The 17,060-nt window shown below is 50.4% G+C and overlaps 3 protein-coding genes across 11 annotated transcripts in view; 1 reads left to right on the top strand and 2 right to left on the bottom strand.

Annotated features, from left to right (window-relative positions):
* Positions 1-17,060, bottom strand: part of LOC115409066 (class I histocompatibility antigen, F10 alpha chain-like) — a 348,874-nt gene that overhangs the window by 155,665 nt on the left and 176,149 nt on the right. The window contains exons 7-8 of one of the 5 annotated variants that reach the window (XM_030120042.1): positions 740-786; positions 252-517 (exon numbers count right to left, since the gene is read on the bottom strand). The exons of 3 other annotated variants lie outside the window; for them this stretch is intronic. In XM_030120042.1, coding sequence (XP_029975902.1) covers positions 476-517; positions 740-786 — 89 coding nt within the window. In that variant the 3' untranslated portion in view covers positions 252-475. Of the gene's footprint in view, positions 1-251; positions 518-739; positions 787-17,060 lie in introns of those variants that run through there. One more of the 5 variants, XM_030120046.1, reaches the window with a different exon arrangement.
* Positions 1-17,060, top strand: part of LOC115409078 (class I histocompatibility antigen, F10 alpha chain-like) — a 420,939-nt gene that overhangs the window by 262,166 nt on the left and 141,713 nt on the right. The gene's annotated exons all lie outside the window — the stretch shown is intronic.
* The window catches only part of LOC115409072 (class I histocompatibility antigen, F10 alpha chain-like), a 324,040-nt gene that overhangs the window by 297,851 nt on the left and 9,129 nt on the right, over positions 1-17,060 (bottom strand). The gene's annotated exons all lie outside the window — the stretch shown is intronic.

Below are 17,060 nucleotides of genomic sequence, written 5' to 3'. Positions count from 1 at the left end.
TTTGAGCAGATATCCAGCAGATAAAGACACTGCTGGGGCTGAGGACTGCTGCTGCAGAGCTGAAGACCTGAAAGTTCTGTGAGAGACTTTGTCCCCATGTCACAGAACGCTCACAGAATCAGCTTCATCCAGGGTCCTTGTAAACAGGGATTGAATAAGGATCGCTTTGTATGCCGTCTATGTATAGAAATGCATTTAATACGATTGTTTTGAATCAGATTGAAAAAAGCACCCATGTAAACCGGGCCAGTGTGAGAACTGCTGCAGGAGCCTCCTCCTCCAAAACATCTGATCCAAACACTCAAAGAGCCACAAGCTGCAGCAAGATTCCACCAAAGCAAAGTCAATCCACAGGGAGGAAGGAGCCCCGTCCTGGAGAGCAGCTCAGAGTGGAGCAATCAGCAACTTCTCCATCATTTCTTTTGGCTCTTGCTCCATCAGACTCAATGACTGGAGCCTCTCTGGACTCTTCCTTTCATGTAGAGGTTTCTAACATGCTCTGCTCCTCACTGCTCCCCTGTCAAGACAAAGAAAGACAAAGAATCCTCTGTTAGTGGGATTCAATCCACTTTTCACCTGGAATCCATGTTTGTGTCCACACAGCAGATCAAACAGAGAGAAATGTGTCCAATATCTTCAATTCAAACACCACATGTTCATGACATGTCACATCTGGAGCTGGACTGGAGTGTTGGAGACTACGGCCTGATTTCTGACAAGCTTCACTTGATGGACTCACTTTCTTCCTGGCTGGATCTTCTCCTGATGATGAGGAAGTTTCAGAGGCTGGAAAACAAAGAGCAAAACTTGTTCTCAGTCATTTGTGTCTGAAAGGAAGAGGAGAAATCACTGAAGAGGAACATCCAAAGGAAGAAACTTGGACACCACAGAGACACATGTTATGACCCCCTGGTCCGTGTTTTTCCTTCTGCTTTCCCCTCTGCTCTCCTCTCTGCTCTCCAGGTGTGCATCCCACAGAGCATGCAAATCAGGGTGTGCCACAGCTCGTCCCTGAGTGGACCACCAGAGGTCTCCAGCTTCGCCCCTCGATCCTACCATTGGTGCCTCAGCTCACCAATTAGGAGCCAGCAGGGATAGACTGTGTGCAGACTGGGGCAGACACCTTATAGGAGACACCTGTGTTAGAGCTGTGTGAATGTGGAGTTTCTGTGTCAAGTCTTTGGCTGGTAATTTCCAGTTTGGGGGGTGCTGTTTCAGTGTAATTCTGTGGGTATTTTACTGTTTGGGTTTTCTTGTTCTGTTGTTATTTTTTGTCTTATTTTGAGGAGCAGCAGCGTGAATGCTGAGTTAATTTAGTGTTTTGGGTTTTTTGGTTCTTTAGTTGCTTTGTTTTGACAGCACCTTTTGCCCACTTGGTTGTGCCATTCGCTTTAAGAACACATAAATGTTTCGTTTCTTTATCCATGTTGCGTCCCTTTTCCCTGCGAGCCGGGTCGTAACACACAATCTACAACCTCCTAAAAACACATGAAACATGTTCCAAAGCAAGAAGTCAACTTGAAGACAGAAACAACAGAAAGGAACATCAAACAACATGTTGATACGACCAGAAGAGGACTTTTATTGTGGAGAGCCGGCATCTGGTTTTCTGCAGCATTCTGAATCCCCGTCTTTTTTTCCTCCAGTCCTGATTTTCATGTTTGCTGCTGTGTGTGGAGAAAATAGAGCTGCTGCATGTCTCATACGGCTCTTTGTGGGCGCGGTGCGTAAAGCTGCAGGAAAACTGCATCCAGTGGAAATACAGCCGTTAATTCCAGAGTAAGATAATCCTCACAGCTCCTGCTGCGTGACGCACTGCACCATTGCTACATTCGGCGGAAAATGGGGGTGAGTCTGAAAACCTCTCTGATCAAACAACGGCAGCAAAAATACTAAAGGCTGATCATAAGAAGTGTCACATCAATTAACAAAAAATCCTCCTAAAACTCAGGTGGAGAGGAGCCTGCAGGGCAGAGGCCAGCTGGGGGAGAACTCGCACTTTGAGCAGTGCCTCATGGAGATGTTTGAGCACTATTTGAGCAGATATCCAGCAGATAAAAACACTGCTGGGTGCTGAGGACTGCTGCTGAGAGACCTTATGAGCATGTTTCAGATATGTCGTCCATTTGAGAGGACACCGTATAATCCGCTCCAGCAAGGGCCCTGGTATAGGAGGATTGAATGTGGATCGCGAATGCATTTAATACAATTGTTTTCAATCGGAGTGAAAAAAAAAACACCCATGTAAACTGGACTAATGAGAGATTCTTCTTTACCTTGAAGGTTTTTCTTCCAGAGTCCATAGATGCAGCCTGCCAGGACAACCAGTCCAAGAACTCCAACAACTCCTCCAACAGCAGCTCCAGTGGGAAACCCTGCAGAGAAATGAGAGTTATGAATGTAACTATGTTTCTATGAATCCTGGATGACCGCCAGAGGCGGTGCTTAAAGCACTGGAATGTTCCCTTCGTGAATGTGTAGTTCGAGTATGTATACCAACAACGTCACTCGTGATCCCTGGGTGGATCCAGGAACTGTATAAGTTCAGGTCTCCGCCCAGGATCGGCTCCTACGGAATCTTCTAACGTGGCCATGAAGATTCCGAGTGACAGAACGCTCAGGCGGTCATCCAGGATTCATAGAACCATAGTTACATTCGTAACTCTAGTTCTATTTCATCCCTACTGATCGCCAGAGGCGGTGCCGAAAGCACTGGAATGACGTATGCCAACTCAGTCACGAGGAATCACAGAGACCAAGCTCACTGAGAAGCCTCTGCAGGGCCCAGTACCACCCGCAGTGGATGCGGAGGTACAACGGCCAACCTGTAGAATCTGGAAAAGATGCCAGGCGCCGTCCAGATGGCGACAGCACATAGCTCGTCCAGGGGCACCCCCATCAGGGTGACCCAAGACGTGGACACCGGCTTGGTGGAGTGGCAATGCACACCCTCGAGCAGAGGCCGGCCTGCGGCCAGGAATGGCAGTGTCCACAACCCAGTGGGACAGGCGCTGCCTGGAGAGAGCAGAGCCCTTACTGGGGCCTCCATAGAAGACAACTGGCTGGCCAGATGTTGGCACATCTGCATAGCAACCATGCAGCGTCCCAGAGTTCTAGCTGGGCACAAGGGCCCCGGCCAGCGCCCCGGGTCGTCCAACAGGGGGTCACAGTGAGTGAATGGCAAAGGCCCGATAGCACCTTAGGAAGGAAGCGGCATTCATAGTGTGATGCCCGCCCCATCCGGATGCCACTGGATACATGCCGGGAGAATAGACAGAGCGTGCAGCTCCCCCATGCGCTTCGCTGTGGTAATGGCCAGCAAGAATGCCGTCCTGCGCAACACCCACTGCAACCCCTCCGCTGCCAGGGGCTCACAAGGAGGCTGACACAAGCTCTCCACCACCAGATGCAGATCCCAGGCGGGCGCCCGTGGGGCTCTAGGGGGGCGAGCTTCAAAGCCCCCCTGAGAGAACCGACACCGGAGCGTAACCCCGCCTGCAACCCATGTATAGTGGGCAGATATTGTCGCTACATACACCCTCAGGGTGAACGGGGACCGGGCTCCGTCCAAAAAGACTGCAGAAGTCCAGGACCACGGGGACTGGACTGGACAGAGCACCGGGTCCTCCCCACGGCCACTGCACCACTGTGCAACCAGCCTCCACCTACTACCATATAACCTGGCAGAAGGTGCCCTAGCATTTAAGGTGGTCCACCTGACAGGCTCCGAACAGCTGCTCAGCAGCGATTCGGGCCCCTCAGTCACCAGGACAAGACAGATAATGAGGGTGGGGGTGCCCCACCGGCCTCCGCGCTGAAACAGCAGATCCCTCCTGCTGAGAAAGCACCATGGCCTGGTGTGGAACAACCTGTGGAGCAGAGGAAACCAAGCTCACGCCGCGTACAGAGGGTTGCTTCCGTAAGCCACCTCAAACGCACAGCTCCCCTATGGAGGCACCACACCCCTGGTGGGGGAGTCCAACAGGAGAGGACACCCACCAGAGCCTTGAGGCCCCTGCAGGTACACAATCTGCAGGCTGGCCAAACAGGTCATCGACCACAATAGCAGGGTCCATACAAAGCCTGGGGAAGGGTCATCACAGGGTTTCCCCCAGTGCTTTATAGGCCTGGCGGGCCGCCAGGCTTTTCTTGCCCCCCTGCCAGGCTAAGCGTCGCTTGTTAATTTATTGTAAATATTTTCAGTCCGCCCGCCCGCGCTGCAGCACCCAGACGAACTGAGAGGGACCCAAAGAAAAAAAAAAGCTGCGCTCCGTGACCCAGCAGTGTAGAGACTCAATGCGTGCGCTCTCTCCCTCTCTCCACTTCCACTCCGACGGTTGAACGCACGGTCCCGACCCGCGTCCACGGGCTACCCGACCCGCGTCCACGCGCTCCGAAGCCACTACACCCCCCCCCCCCACCCCGGCCGATTTGCGGTAGGCTCCTCTAGCAGTCCAACCACCAGGCTTAGCAAGTTTTCTGGGGGAAACCCTGCATCAGCAGCTACAGGCTCCGGGCCCACACCAAGAGCGCGGCTCGGTAGAGCAAGACGGGCCACTGTGAGAAGCTGAGGGAAGGGGGCGTACGCCACCTGCACAGCCAATGCAACATCATCATGCCAGCAAAGTAACAGAGCCACATCTGGGAGAGGGAGCGGCCGCATGGCAGCCCCAACTCCCTTCTGTCCTAAAAGACATCACCTGCTGGAAGCCAGCACTCACCGTGTGGGAACCACCACCACGGGGTCCAATTGCAGGGGAAGCAGCACATGTGGCCTAAAACCCACGGCTAACCAACGCTAGCCCTGCCACCATAAGCGAGGATCGTGAGGAGTGCACGAATAGTACACCATTCAGGAGGGGGAATGGCTGCCCAGCAGCACCCTCCTCCATCAACCCCCATAGCAGCGCCACCCACCAGAGCAAATCAATGGGCTAGCAGCTCAGGGAGCCACCCCCAGGCGGAGTGCTCAGCGGCCTCCTGCTGCGTCCGCCTCCCTCACATTGCCACCCGCCGGAACGGTGGGTGCACACAAGAGGTCGACACAACGGCAATGCGATAAGCCGGGGGAGGGTGGTGTACGCCGCCCACACAGCGGACGGCAGTGCTTGAGAGAGGGGCCAGCCACCCAGCGGCACCCTCGTTGCTGTGCCATCGGAGCAGTACCAGGCCAGAAGAAACAGCAGCGTTGAGAAGCCGAGGGAGGAGAACAGCCTCTATAGTGGCACCACCCGACAGAATTGGGGAGTGCACCGCTCACCAGCAAAATCAACCGAACAGTGATGCGCTAAGCTGCAGAAAGGGAGCGTGGCCGCCTGCACAGCAAATGCAGAACACCAGGCCATCCAGGAAGGGAAGTCCGACGGCTTCCTTCCCCCTCTGCCATAGTGCTACCCAACAACCAGGGCTGGTGCAAGCAACAGGCCAGAAAAATGGTGATGCGATCAGCTGAGGGATGCTATAGCTGGCCCTACATCGGCATATGCTCCAGGCTGGCCTCAGCCACGCCATACATGGCTGCCAGAGTAGAACCCTCTAACCCTCTGGGGGGGAAGGGGGCTGAGAGGCAGGCAACCACCCCGAAGGGGAGGCCCCCTGGCCACCCCAAGCAGCAGAAGAGACCTGCACCAGCCAAGCTATATGCCGCGCAAAGGGCATGTAGCCACAGTCCATGCACGGGTTATCCGACAGCACCTCCCTGAGGTGAACAGGACCAAGGCAACTGGGACAGCGGTCGTGGCCCCTGTAGGGGGGCTCCGCAGGTAACACCACAGTGAGGTCCGCCACATCCTGTCTACGGAGGTGGAGGGAAGGGGAGTACGCTGCCTGCACAACCAAAGGAGACACCATCCATGAGCAGCAAAGAGAGCGGCCACCAGGCACCTCTGTCTCACCTCCTGCCTGTTCGCAGTGCTATGTGCACACAGCAGGCCAGAGTAATGGCAGTGCGGAAGCCCATTGAAGGAGTCATATGCCGCCTGCACAGCAACAGCAGCTGAGCCCATCAGAGGAACAGGCACACAGGGTAGGAGATGCTAGTGCAGCCAGCCAAGGGAAGGGGGCATTTGCCGCCTGCATGGCAAACGCAGAGTGTAGCTAGCAGCCGGGCAGCATCACAATGTAAGAAACAGTCGACCAGGTCCACCTTCTCCTCACTGCCCCACAATGATGCTACCAGTTGGAGTATCAGGTGCCCGGGACGGTGGTGTGGTCAGCCAAAAGAAGTGGCGTACACCGCCTACACGGCAAACCAAGTGGGTGCGGGGGGAAAATGATCGTCCTGCTGCTCCCGCGAGAGCAACGCCACACATCGAGCAACGGGTGTTCGGAAAGGACCGGGCAGCAGGCCGGAAACGCCGGCCGCACAGCAACGCCCGCAAATTAGCACCAAGAACAGACGGTTATGCCGCCGCTCAGGTAGAACATGGAGCGGTCCGCTACGCAATAAGCGGCGACAACGCAAGTGGCGTAACACCGCATCCAGCGGAGATACTGCACCCAGCGAAATACCGCTACAGTGAAGAGCCTCATGACTCGTTACTTTGAAGAACAGCTTTAAAGTTAGCAGATGGAATTTATTTTGTCTAGTAAAATCTGGTGTTGCTGTACCTGTACCAGACACATCCACTGCTCCAAAAAGACAGGGAGAGCTAGAAGCACTAATAATGGTGACAGCAGACACAGATGACACCTGAACACCAGATCACCATGAACACATCTCATGTCTGAGATCTTCTGAGTGAAGAATGGTTTGTATTGTTCTAAATGTTTACTGAGCTCAAACTTCATCCCCTCCTACAAAAACTCAGCATCCATCCTAAGAAAACATGTGGAGGAAGAAAACTCTGTGGAAACATTTGTTGAATTCCAGATCAGTATTTTAAATGAAGTGGCCTGTATTTGTAGTAACTGCACTTTGATCTCACAGTCAGTGAAATGATATTTTATAGCCGCTAGGTTGTGGTTTTAACTTTAATTTCAGTAAAAATTTGACTTTCATTGGTATTGGAGGAATATTTAAAAAGGAAAATCAATACTTTGACTCAAGGAGCTGAATATTTTGTTCACCACCGGTGACAATGAGAGAACGTGAGTGAAATGAAGAGTCTCTGACCTCCATCATTTGTCTTCCAGTTGGTCCTGATGTCCCGTTTGTCCAGTCTCTTGGAGACTTCCTGTCCTCCAGCCAGATGAAACACACAGCTGTACCTCCCCCAGTCTTCATCTTTGAGCCCTGAAAGATCCAGATCAACGCTCATCTGGAAGCTCCCGTCATGGTTGGGGAGGATCTCTCCTTTGACCACGTCCTCATGGAGCTCCTCCTCGTCTTTCTTCCAGAACAAGTCGGCTCTGTCGGGGTAGAAACCTGTAGCGTGGCAGGTGAGCGGAGAGGAGGGAGTCTTCTGGAGGAGAGACACTGAGGGAAGATCTGGAGAACAAGCAGGAAGACACCTCACACTTTACTGGATTCTTCTCTACACTCTTTCTCTCTCATGTCAGCCACTGCAGCCAGGAAGAGACGGGCCATGGAAAGAGGGATGAAGGAAGGCCAGATGGAGAGAGGAGAGGAGATGCTGAGAGCAGCATGAAAGAAGAGAAGCTGAGAGACAAACTCCAAACATTTTACCTTTTCTCATCAGTGAGCTCCGACCAAACTCCACATACTTCTTCAGCCAATCAGGACATTCCTGGGTCAGATAGTGTTTACGATAAGCCATTCCTGCTTTGTCATTTTCCCACCTGTGTTTGGAGGGAACAGCCTGTTGAACTGGAGCGATGTATGTTTCTGTCTCAAGGTCCAGAACGATGAAATCTTCTCCATCGAAACCGTATTGATCATATCCGTTCACTTCATCAGTTTCATCGTCCCATTCACAACCATACATGTTCTGGTAAATATGAACACCTGAGAGACAGAAACACACACACACACACACACACACACACACACACACACACACACACACACAGTGAGTGAGTGTTGGTGTGTGATCAGGACTCTGACTGGAATCTTCTCTTCTGGCTGCATCTCAACACTTGATGGATTTCTTCTGGATTCAGCTCCATGTTGACGCGTCGCAGCTTTTTCATCATCTGAAGCTAGCTGTGCGCTCCAAGTAGCAAACGCAAGGCCCTAACCGGACACAACAACCGCAGTCGCGTCTCGTCCACTGATGAGCCTGGCGGAGTGACAAGTGCCCTGATCTGGATTACTTGCGACCGAAAGTCCGAGATAATCATCTTGGGAAGAAAAGCCAGATTGGGTGCGCTCCTCCCCCTGCCTGGCTGGGTGGGGCCCCGCTGGTCACTCCTCCCAATTCATTGCGGGTCGGTGGCGGGGGGGGCGATTGGGTTGTGGGGGGATGGCGGGTGGGGGTGGGCGATCGGGTGGTTGCGGGGGTGGTATGGTTGTGGGCCTGTGGGGCGCTGTATGGGTCGGCTATGACCCGTTCTGCTGCGCAGGCCTTGGGGTGTTGGCTGTGCTGGGGGGGGATGGGTCGTCCCGGACTCCTGGGCTTTCTCGCTGGCTTGTGGCCCCTGCGGGACGGCTGCGCGGACTTCGTTGGGCTGGAGAGGCTCCCTGCTTTGGTTGAGGTTTTCATGCATGCCAGATCCACCGCACCAGCATCTACCAAAACTAAGTAGATTTGCTCCCCCGGTTGCTGAGTCAGTAGAGATTGCTGGGTTAGTGTCTGCTGGATCTCACTCTGCTTCATCTATACTTCCTCTGGTCTCCTGACAGCTTCCTGGTTGACCTGGTTGGGGTTCTGTAGTATCTGGTGTTTGAGAAGGTTTGGATTTTTAACTGCCTTCAAAGTGTGAACCACAGAGCACAAATAAATCTAATGCACCCTTCTTTCAGAACACTGTTTATGCCTCTCTTTTTGTCTATCCTGTGTTAGTTTTATGTCTCACTTGGGTGTGCACAGCCTCAATGGCATAACGTAGGATATAGCTTGAGATGAACTTAATAGGTTACTTGCCATGAGGGCAGGTGATGGTCACAATCACAAATAAGAAAAAATTGCATGCAGCTTGAACAGTGACATCATGGTTGGTTGATGTCGCTGTAAGAGCAGATATGCAGACAGAAAAAAAAGAAAGAAAGGCCGGATTGGGCCAGAGATGAACTAGTCTTCCATCCTGACTGAATGACAAGCAGGAGGGATGGACCGAAAGGGCACACAAATCACTGACTCTTTTCGCCGAGGCCAAGGCCAAAAGGAGGTCAGCCTTGAAGGACAGAAAACAGATGCTCTCTGTTCAGAGGTTCAAACAGAGGTCCCCCAAGACCTTCCAACACAGTGTGGAGGTCCCAAGGGGCAACCACATGCCTAGGGTAAGGCCTCAGTGAAGCCCTCGTGACCTGTCGTGATGGCAGATGCAAATACCCCGAGGGTGGATGCAGATCAGCCACTATCCAAGAGTCCCTGTAAAAACTCCAGAACCCTGCCAAAGGAGCAGGAGCCGGGGTCCAGACCTCTTTCCCGACACCATGTTGCAAAGAGGCGCCACCGAGACCGATACGCCAAGGCGTCCACCCCGAGAGGAGGGTCGTCTGACAACCTGAGCGAGAACCAGAGTGGGTACTGTGTGTTCTCTGCACTTGCAAAAAGGTCAGCCACGGGGCGGCCAAACCTGCGCCAGATCTTGGTAATTATCTGAGTTGACAGGCACCATTCGTCGGGTAGTGGGCCTCCCCAAGAAATTCTGTCCATGCCGACATTGAGAGCCCCTGGCACATGTCCGCTTTCAGAGAGGCGAGGTGAGAATCTGTCCACAGCAGAATCTCCACCGCCTTGCGATACAGGAGAGGAGATCTGGTCCCCCCTGTCTGTTCAGGTAAGTCACAACCGTCGTGTTGCCTGAACTGACAAGAACATGTTTTCCCTGCAGCTCGGGCAGCAAGTGAAGCAGCACCTTCTGAACTGCTGTCATTCCCAGAAGATTGATGTTGGCGAGCGTGTACTCTCAGACTCCATCCACCATGGAGTGGCCGAGAGTGCCACCCCAACCCGCGAGCGACGCGTCCGTGAACACCTCCACGTGGTGCGAGACGCAACCCATACGCATGCCCTGTTGGAGGTGACCCGGGTTCATCCAGAACGCGAGATCCTCCCGTGCCAAGGGTGAAACAGGGATCTTCCTGTGTCTGTCCCTCATCGACCGTAGGCAGAGGCGACCGAACCACCTCTGGAGCCTCCGCATGTGCAGGACGCCCAGGCACACCACCGGGTGGGCCGCTGCCATCATGCCCAGGGCGACTCCCACCTGGTGAACCCACACCAAGGGTGACATCGCCAGAGTCCACAGCAGGGACAGAAGTGAGGACACAACCTGCTGCTGTCGTGTTCAACAACTGTCAACCATCCAAAGTGTTTCCCTGCTGCAGGAGCTCTGTGTTTCCACAGCAGCTTTCTAGCCAAACTAAAGCTTTTCTTCCATTCTCAATAGGACGTGTTGATCCAGGTGGATTCATAGAGCCGCCTGACAATGTCTTCTCCTTCTCTTAATTTCATAAAGTGTCATGTTGCTCAGCGCTCAGCCTGCTGCCCTCATCAAACTCAACGTTTTGGAAAAGATCTGCAAAGAGAGCAGACTAGATCATCCCACATCTCAGCTTTCAGATTGACATTTTACTAGACATTACTTTCAATCCACTGAAGCTCTCTGGATAGTTTTCAATGGATTTCAGTAGATTGAAAGGAATCTCTAGTTCAATGGATTTCCTTTGGTGTGGGGAACTAAATCTGCTGAATGATCAGAAATCTCTGCAGAATAAAGTAGGTGAGTTGATCACCTGGAGAAATGTCCCCTTTCTCTCTTTACCAATCACATCCTGATCACAACAATCCACATGGAGTTGGATCAATACTGGAGCTGCTCTGTAAAGCCGGACTTGGAGCTGGGCAGCAGTCAAAGCCTTTCTCTAGAGGAAACTTTGACCTTTGACCTGTCAGCTCCTCGTCTCCCACTGCTTCTGAGGACACAATCCATCAGCTGACCACATGCTGCCGTTCACTGCTTTTTCTTTTCTTGCTGATTCCACTGTCAGCACAAGATCATCTTCCTGCCTCCACCTCCCCACAAGCTCTTCTCTTTCACTCTCCGTTCAGTCTTCCTGCTCTTCTCTGCCACCATCCACCCATCGCACAGCTCCATTGATCAGCACCTGCTCTGCATCCACCATATATGGTAGAAAGTGGGCATGTCCACAAGCTAGCTGATGCTTAAGCTAGCTTATTTAACATGCTAGCAGATGTTTAAGATATTTTTTGACAAGCTAGCTGATGTTTAAACTAGCTTATTTTGCTTGCCAGCAGACGATTAAACTAGCTCTTTTTTTTATATGCCAGTGTGGCAGTGTGGGGATTCTCTCCCTTGCTCTCTCTCTCTCTCTCGCTCCACCTCTCAGTGGTGCATGCAGCTGCAGCTGATGAGTAACCAGCTGGAAGTGTTTTTTTTCAGCTGTCGTCCCTCCCCTGTGTTTCTCTCTGCGTCACATCAGTGCATTTCGGAGTGTGTATTGTACTGCAGAAGTGATCAGGCTCACCTGGGTTTGCTGACTGATCGGTGTGTCTCTGCTTGGTGCGAGTCTGTTCGCCACACTGACTGTAGTAAGGTCTCTCTCTCCTGCTCGTAGCATTGTAGTGCATGCTATCGCCTGGCTAACCCGCCTCTGTGCTCTCTGATAACTGGCTTGTGGCGGCCAAGTGTCCATAGCGATGGTCGCTTTTTGATCCTTCGATGTCAGCTCTTCCTGTCATTGTGAAGCAGAATTCACCAAGTTGTTCACCCACTAATAGGGAATGTGAGCTGGGTTTAGACCGTCGTGAGACAGGTTAGTTTTACCCTACTGGTGATGTGTTGTTGCAATAGTAATCCATTGATCATTAGTTTAGATCAATCCCCGCTTACTCGTTACTTATTTTGAAATTGATATCCTTTTTGCTTTGGGATTGATCTTTCTTTGCAGTTGCTGAGGCCGGTGGTAGTGGTGCGGTGATTCGGGTGGTGGTGTCCCCCTCCTTTGGTGTGCTGTGTTCTGGGTCTTGGGTCCCCCGTTCACGAGTGTGTGTCACTTTTACCCTGGTATTTGTTTTATTTTGGAGTGGACCCCGCTTCCCCTCCTCCAGCACTGTCCACTTCACAGCTCAGCAACTACTTTGTTTCTTCTTCTCTGGACTTTCCCTTAATTGATTTAGCTTTATTTAGTTAACCATAAGTGTGCATGATTGATTGTTCATTTAAAACAATTAAACTATTAATTGTTAATTAAAATTAAGTATTTTGAACTGAGATCACACGTCTCCTGCTTCGAGTATAACAAACCCGTGTGCCTTTGGGGGTAAAAAAGAGAATTCCCTGGGTGCAATTCCCAGGGTGGCGTTGTCGGACAATGGACTATATGCACAGCTTCATTACTTCCTGAAGTTCAGACAGCACCTTTAATTCCTGTGTTTCATGATAGGATCAACTGATTAATCAAGGTGTGTCTGACCTCAGTAAATGGTCAGACACACCTGGATTAATCAGTTCATCCTTTCATGAAAGACAGGAAATAAAGGTGCTGTCTGAAATTCAGGAAGTAATGGAGCTGTGAATATAGGCCATTGATCTTCACATTAAAGGAATAATCACAGTCTCGCGCCCGCAACACTGGCAGATGTTTAAGCTAGCTTTTTTAAACTAACATTTAAGTTAACTTCTTTAACATACTAAAAGATATTTAGGCTAGCTTTTTTAACAGGCAAGCAGATGTTTAAGCTATCTTATTTAACATGTGAACAGATGTTTAAGCTAGCTTATTTAACATGTGAACAGATGTTTAAGCTAGCTTATTTAACAGGCTACCTGACATTTAAAGTAGTATATTTAACATGCTAGCAGATGTTTAAACTAGTTTATTTATGAAGTTTACTGACATTTAAGGTAGTTTAGTTAACAGGCTACAAGGGAGCTAATGGGCTGCTGACGCTGACTCAGGATCAGTGGGACATATTGATCTGCTTCCTGTCAACAATCAGCAGCCTGAATGGAGTGTGTGAGCATCACACTGAGCTGGGAGAAAGTCTGAGGAGAGAAAGGAATCCAACCCAGGTCCTCCTGCTGTGAGGGGACAGTGCTAACCACTTCACCCCTGCTGCTGCTGCTGCTGCTGCTGCTGCTGCTGACTCAAAGCTCAAAGAACAAGAGACAAACTGGGAGTTTTCATTCAAACACTGTTTGGAAAAAGTTTGAAGCTGAAAAAAGTTTTCTTTGAATTTCACAAAGCAGCTCTCACATTTCTCTATGGATCTGCTTTGATTCTACTGGAGGAGGACTGGATCTGACCTGACCAGCAAGCTGTGTGTGTGTGTGTGTGTGTGTGTGTGTGTGTGTGTGTGTGTGTGGTGTGTGTGTGGTGTGTGTGTGTGTGTGTGTGTGTGTGTGTGTGTGTGGACTCAGTGAAGACAGGATCAGGAAAAAGACAAAGTTCAGTCAAACCTCCAGTTTGGTTGAAACGCTGCTTCACGATCTCAATGTTTACTTTGAAGGTTTGCTGAGTTCCCATGAAGACCCGAGTCTCAGTATCCCAGAATATTGGATCTTCTTCTGTGACTTTTTTCATCCAGTCCTGTTTGGGAACTGCTCTCCTGGTGTTGCTGTTGTAGTGAACGATCTCCATTTCATCAACCAGACTCACGGTCACAAACTCTGGAAAGTTTGGAACTTGAGTTGAAGCAGTGTAGAAATACTTCAGAGAGTGAATTTCTGGAAGAAAGAGAAGAGATGAAATCAATCAACATTCACAGTCAAGCCTGATTGGACATTTGCTGTTTTCCTCTGATCTGGTTGCTTCTTCCTTTTCTTGTGTAGAGTGTTGAATTTCTTTAAAGCCTGAATCTACGTTGTCGTGTTAGGTTCTTTCTACAAAAATGACTGCTGCTTTGGGTTTCACTGAGCCACTTTAATGAACTGTTCACAACAACCCAGCCATTCTAACTCTCCAGCAGTAGAGTCCTTCCATGCAGTATAAAGGCACCTTCTGAGCATGATCTACCCTCTGTTGGTGACACAAATATACAACTTTAGTGTTAAGAATTCTTCAAGCTGTGATTGACTGTGTATGAGTGCTTCTATTTTGAAGTGGGCGCTCTTATTGTTGAAAACAGCTGCACTTCCTTCCTCCTCCTGCATTCAGCTACTGAGGCATTTATGGTGATGTAGCAATCATTGATGATGTAAGTAACATTCAAAGTGATGTTAGATCAATGTATAGGTTTCATATGCATCTCCTGCCAGTGTTGTGAAGCTCCTGAGCTGTCTTTATGTCGCCTAAAATGTTCGTTTTTGGTTCGTTGGCGTCACTGCGAGTTGGCATATTTAAGCTAACTGCAAGTGTGTATTGGCTGTTAGTCTCAGGTTGTATCTGCTTTGTATATTGATGAGTTCAGGGGGGGGGGGAGGTATTGCACAAAACCAGGATAAATACATCCTGCTGGAACAGGTGGCTGGCATTAAGTACGGGTCCTGCTGCAGCCTGAAATCTGTACTTTCTCCCGGTATTGGTCTTTGCGTGTTACGTCAAGATTGTCCACTTGATCTGACAACACAACAATATCCCTACTGTCTAGCCTTGTGAACCAGCCCTGCCCACTCCACATCCACGTTTGGATTTAGTAGCTGGGGTGGGTCTGGGGACAAGCCAATAGAAAGACAATGCGGCTCGGCCATAAGATGGCCGAGCCAATCAGCATTGCCACTTTTTGTTTACAAATTTTTTTGGCGAATTTCCGGCGGCTAAACCGGAAGTAACCTCATCAACGAGCGTAGTGGAGATTACGGACTTTAACCATCGTCTGAAAGCTGCAATAAGTAAAGTTACAGCCAAAATACCTTTTAGTGCATTTTAGTGCATTAAAATGCACTAAAATGCATTAAAATATAATAATGCAGTTCACCTCTTTTTCAGTAAAAGAGAAGAACTGAATGATCGTTTCTGCACATTTTATTTACTTAGTAGCAGTTAAACTGTATCACAAGTAGCTCGTGTACTCAAAGGACCAAGATTCCTTGTGGATAGAACATCCGCAGAGCAGTATTTAATGTCCCTTTTCGACCGGGATATTCCAGTGTGCGTTTATGTGAACAGAAATTCGGGCTAGAAAAGGAGTAACCCCCGGGGTAATATTCGGGTTTTTAAAAACTGGAATATGAGCACATTCAGGTTTTTGCACATGTTTACATGGCTGTGCGCAACCGGGTTATTGCAAATATTCCGGTTAAGAAAGGGTTATTGCCTGCATGTAAACGTACTGACAGTCTGACTGCAGCTCCTCTTGAAGATCTGCAAGATATTTGCTGCTTGTAGGGAGACCCTCTAGCACAGATTCAACATAAATGTTAGTGCAGGATGTGGTGCCCGCATCCTGCACCAAACTGTTAGGTATCTACTTTAATTAGCACTACTACTATGGGACAATTGTATCAACTGCACACCAGGTCGTTGTGACACTTGTTCCTGAGACAAGTACACTTTGGCTGAATCCCATTTCACCCCTTAGCCCTTCCCCTTGGCCCTACCCCTTAGCCCTCCGCCTATGAAACGGAGTGCTAAGGGGTAGGGGAGAAAGTCAACCCCTCCGAATTGGGACACCCCTCCGACAATCGCGTACGTCATCAGTAGTCGCCGCTGCCGATGACGTAGGCAGATGCGACAATTATCTGCCGAAGAAGAATGTTTTTCTTACATTTTAAAACTTTATTAATTGACAAAATACTTACATTTATGAACGTCTTTCGTTGCGGACGCCACCATCTTGCCGATCTTGGAAGGCTTTCTGAGAAATCTGTCATCCAGTGGCGCCGGTGGCGAGGGGCGCTTGTTTTGTTCACATGGACTGTCAGTGGCGGGTGGGGTTAGTTCACTTCCGCATTGGCGGGGGCGCTCGTTTCCCACCCGCGCATTCCAGGCGGGCCGTGTTGAAGAAACCAGTTTATTGAAAATAATCGTCTATCTGTTGTGTTTGGAATGCGCCTGGAATGCGCGGGTGTGGAAACGATCACTCCCGTCAATGCGGAAGTGAATTCACCCCGCCCGCCAGGCATGATCTAGGCTGAAAGAACAAGCGCCCCTCGCCATCGGCCGATACCCCTCCGTTTGGAGTGTGCCTCTCGAGAATCTCCTTTTGGAGGGGTGACTGGCCCTCTTTCTTGGCCCTACCCCTCCGTCATAATGACAATTGGGACACTCCTACCCCTCCACGTGAACGCGCAAAACGAGGGGTAGGGCCAAGGGGAAGGGCTAAGGGGTGAAATGGGATTCAGCCTTAGTCTATAAGATATTCTGTCAAAGTGTAAACACACCCACATTTTCCGGAGATATCAACACACACACACTAGTGTTCCAAACATACTCAATAAGGATGTCAGCTCTTGGTTGGCAGCTGACATCAACAACAAATTGTCCAATTGCGAACAGAGTCCAGCCTATCTGTCGGGGCAGGCCCAGCCCAGAAGAACATGGAATTAAAGCTCTGTCTCATGAACGATCAGGATCCTTTTGGGGCCAAATACTTTGTATCTTTCCCTGTAAGGTCCAGCGCTGAGCATTACATCTGGCTATACCTAAATAAATGGTAATAATTTGAAGTCAGTCGTTTTGGCATTTTTCATACCAAGCATAGAATAAAAGAACCGGGTGGAGTCGGCTGGACGGAAGTCTTATGATGCATTCACACCGGACGCGTCACAAGCGTCGTGAGCGGCGCTTTTCTATGCAAAGTCTATGGTGGACGAGCGTTGTGGAGCGACAGGCGGTGGGGCGGCGCGTCAGGAGCGTCATGAGCATTGCTTTTCGAGCGTTTCGAGCGTCGACGCCCACGACCCGCGTCCCCGGCGTCAGGAGCGTCGTGAGCGTCGCTTTTTGAGAGTTGGGAAAACTGAACTTTTGACGCGCTGCCGCTGAGCGTCAACCAATCAGAGACGATCCCTCCGCTGCTACGTCACTACGAGTGATCCGAGGACCGATGCAGGGCCAGCCAGTGTTGCTAACTTGACGACTTTCTCGCTAAATC

Source organism: Salarias fasciatus, chromosome 22, assembly GCF_902148845.1.
Source record: "Salarias fasciatus chromosome 22, fSalaFa1.1, whole genome shotgun sequence".
Lineage (NCBI taxonomy): Eukaryota > Metazoa > Chordata > Actinopteri > Blenniiformes > Blenniidae > Salarias > Salarias fasciatus.
Note: the sequence above shows the minus strand (reverse complement) of the source record. Positions and strands in the feature narration are given on the sequence as shown.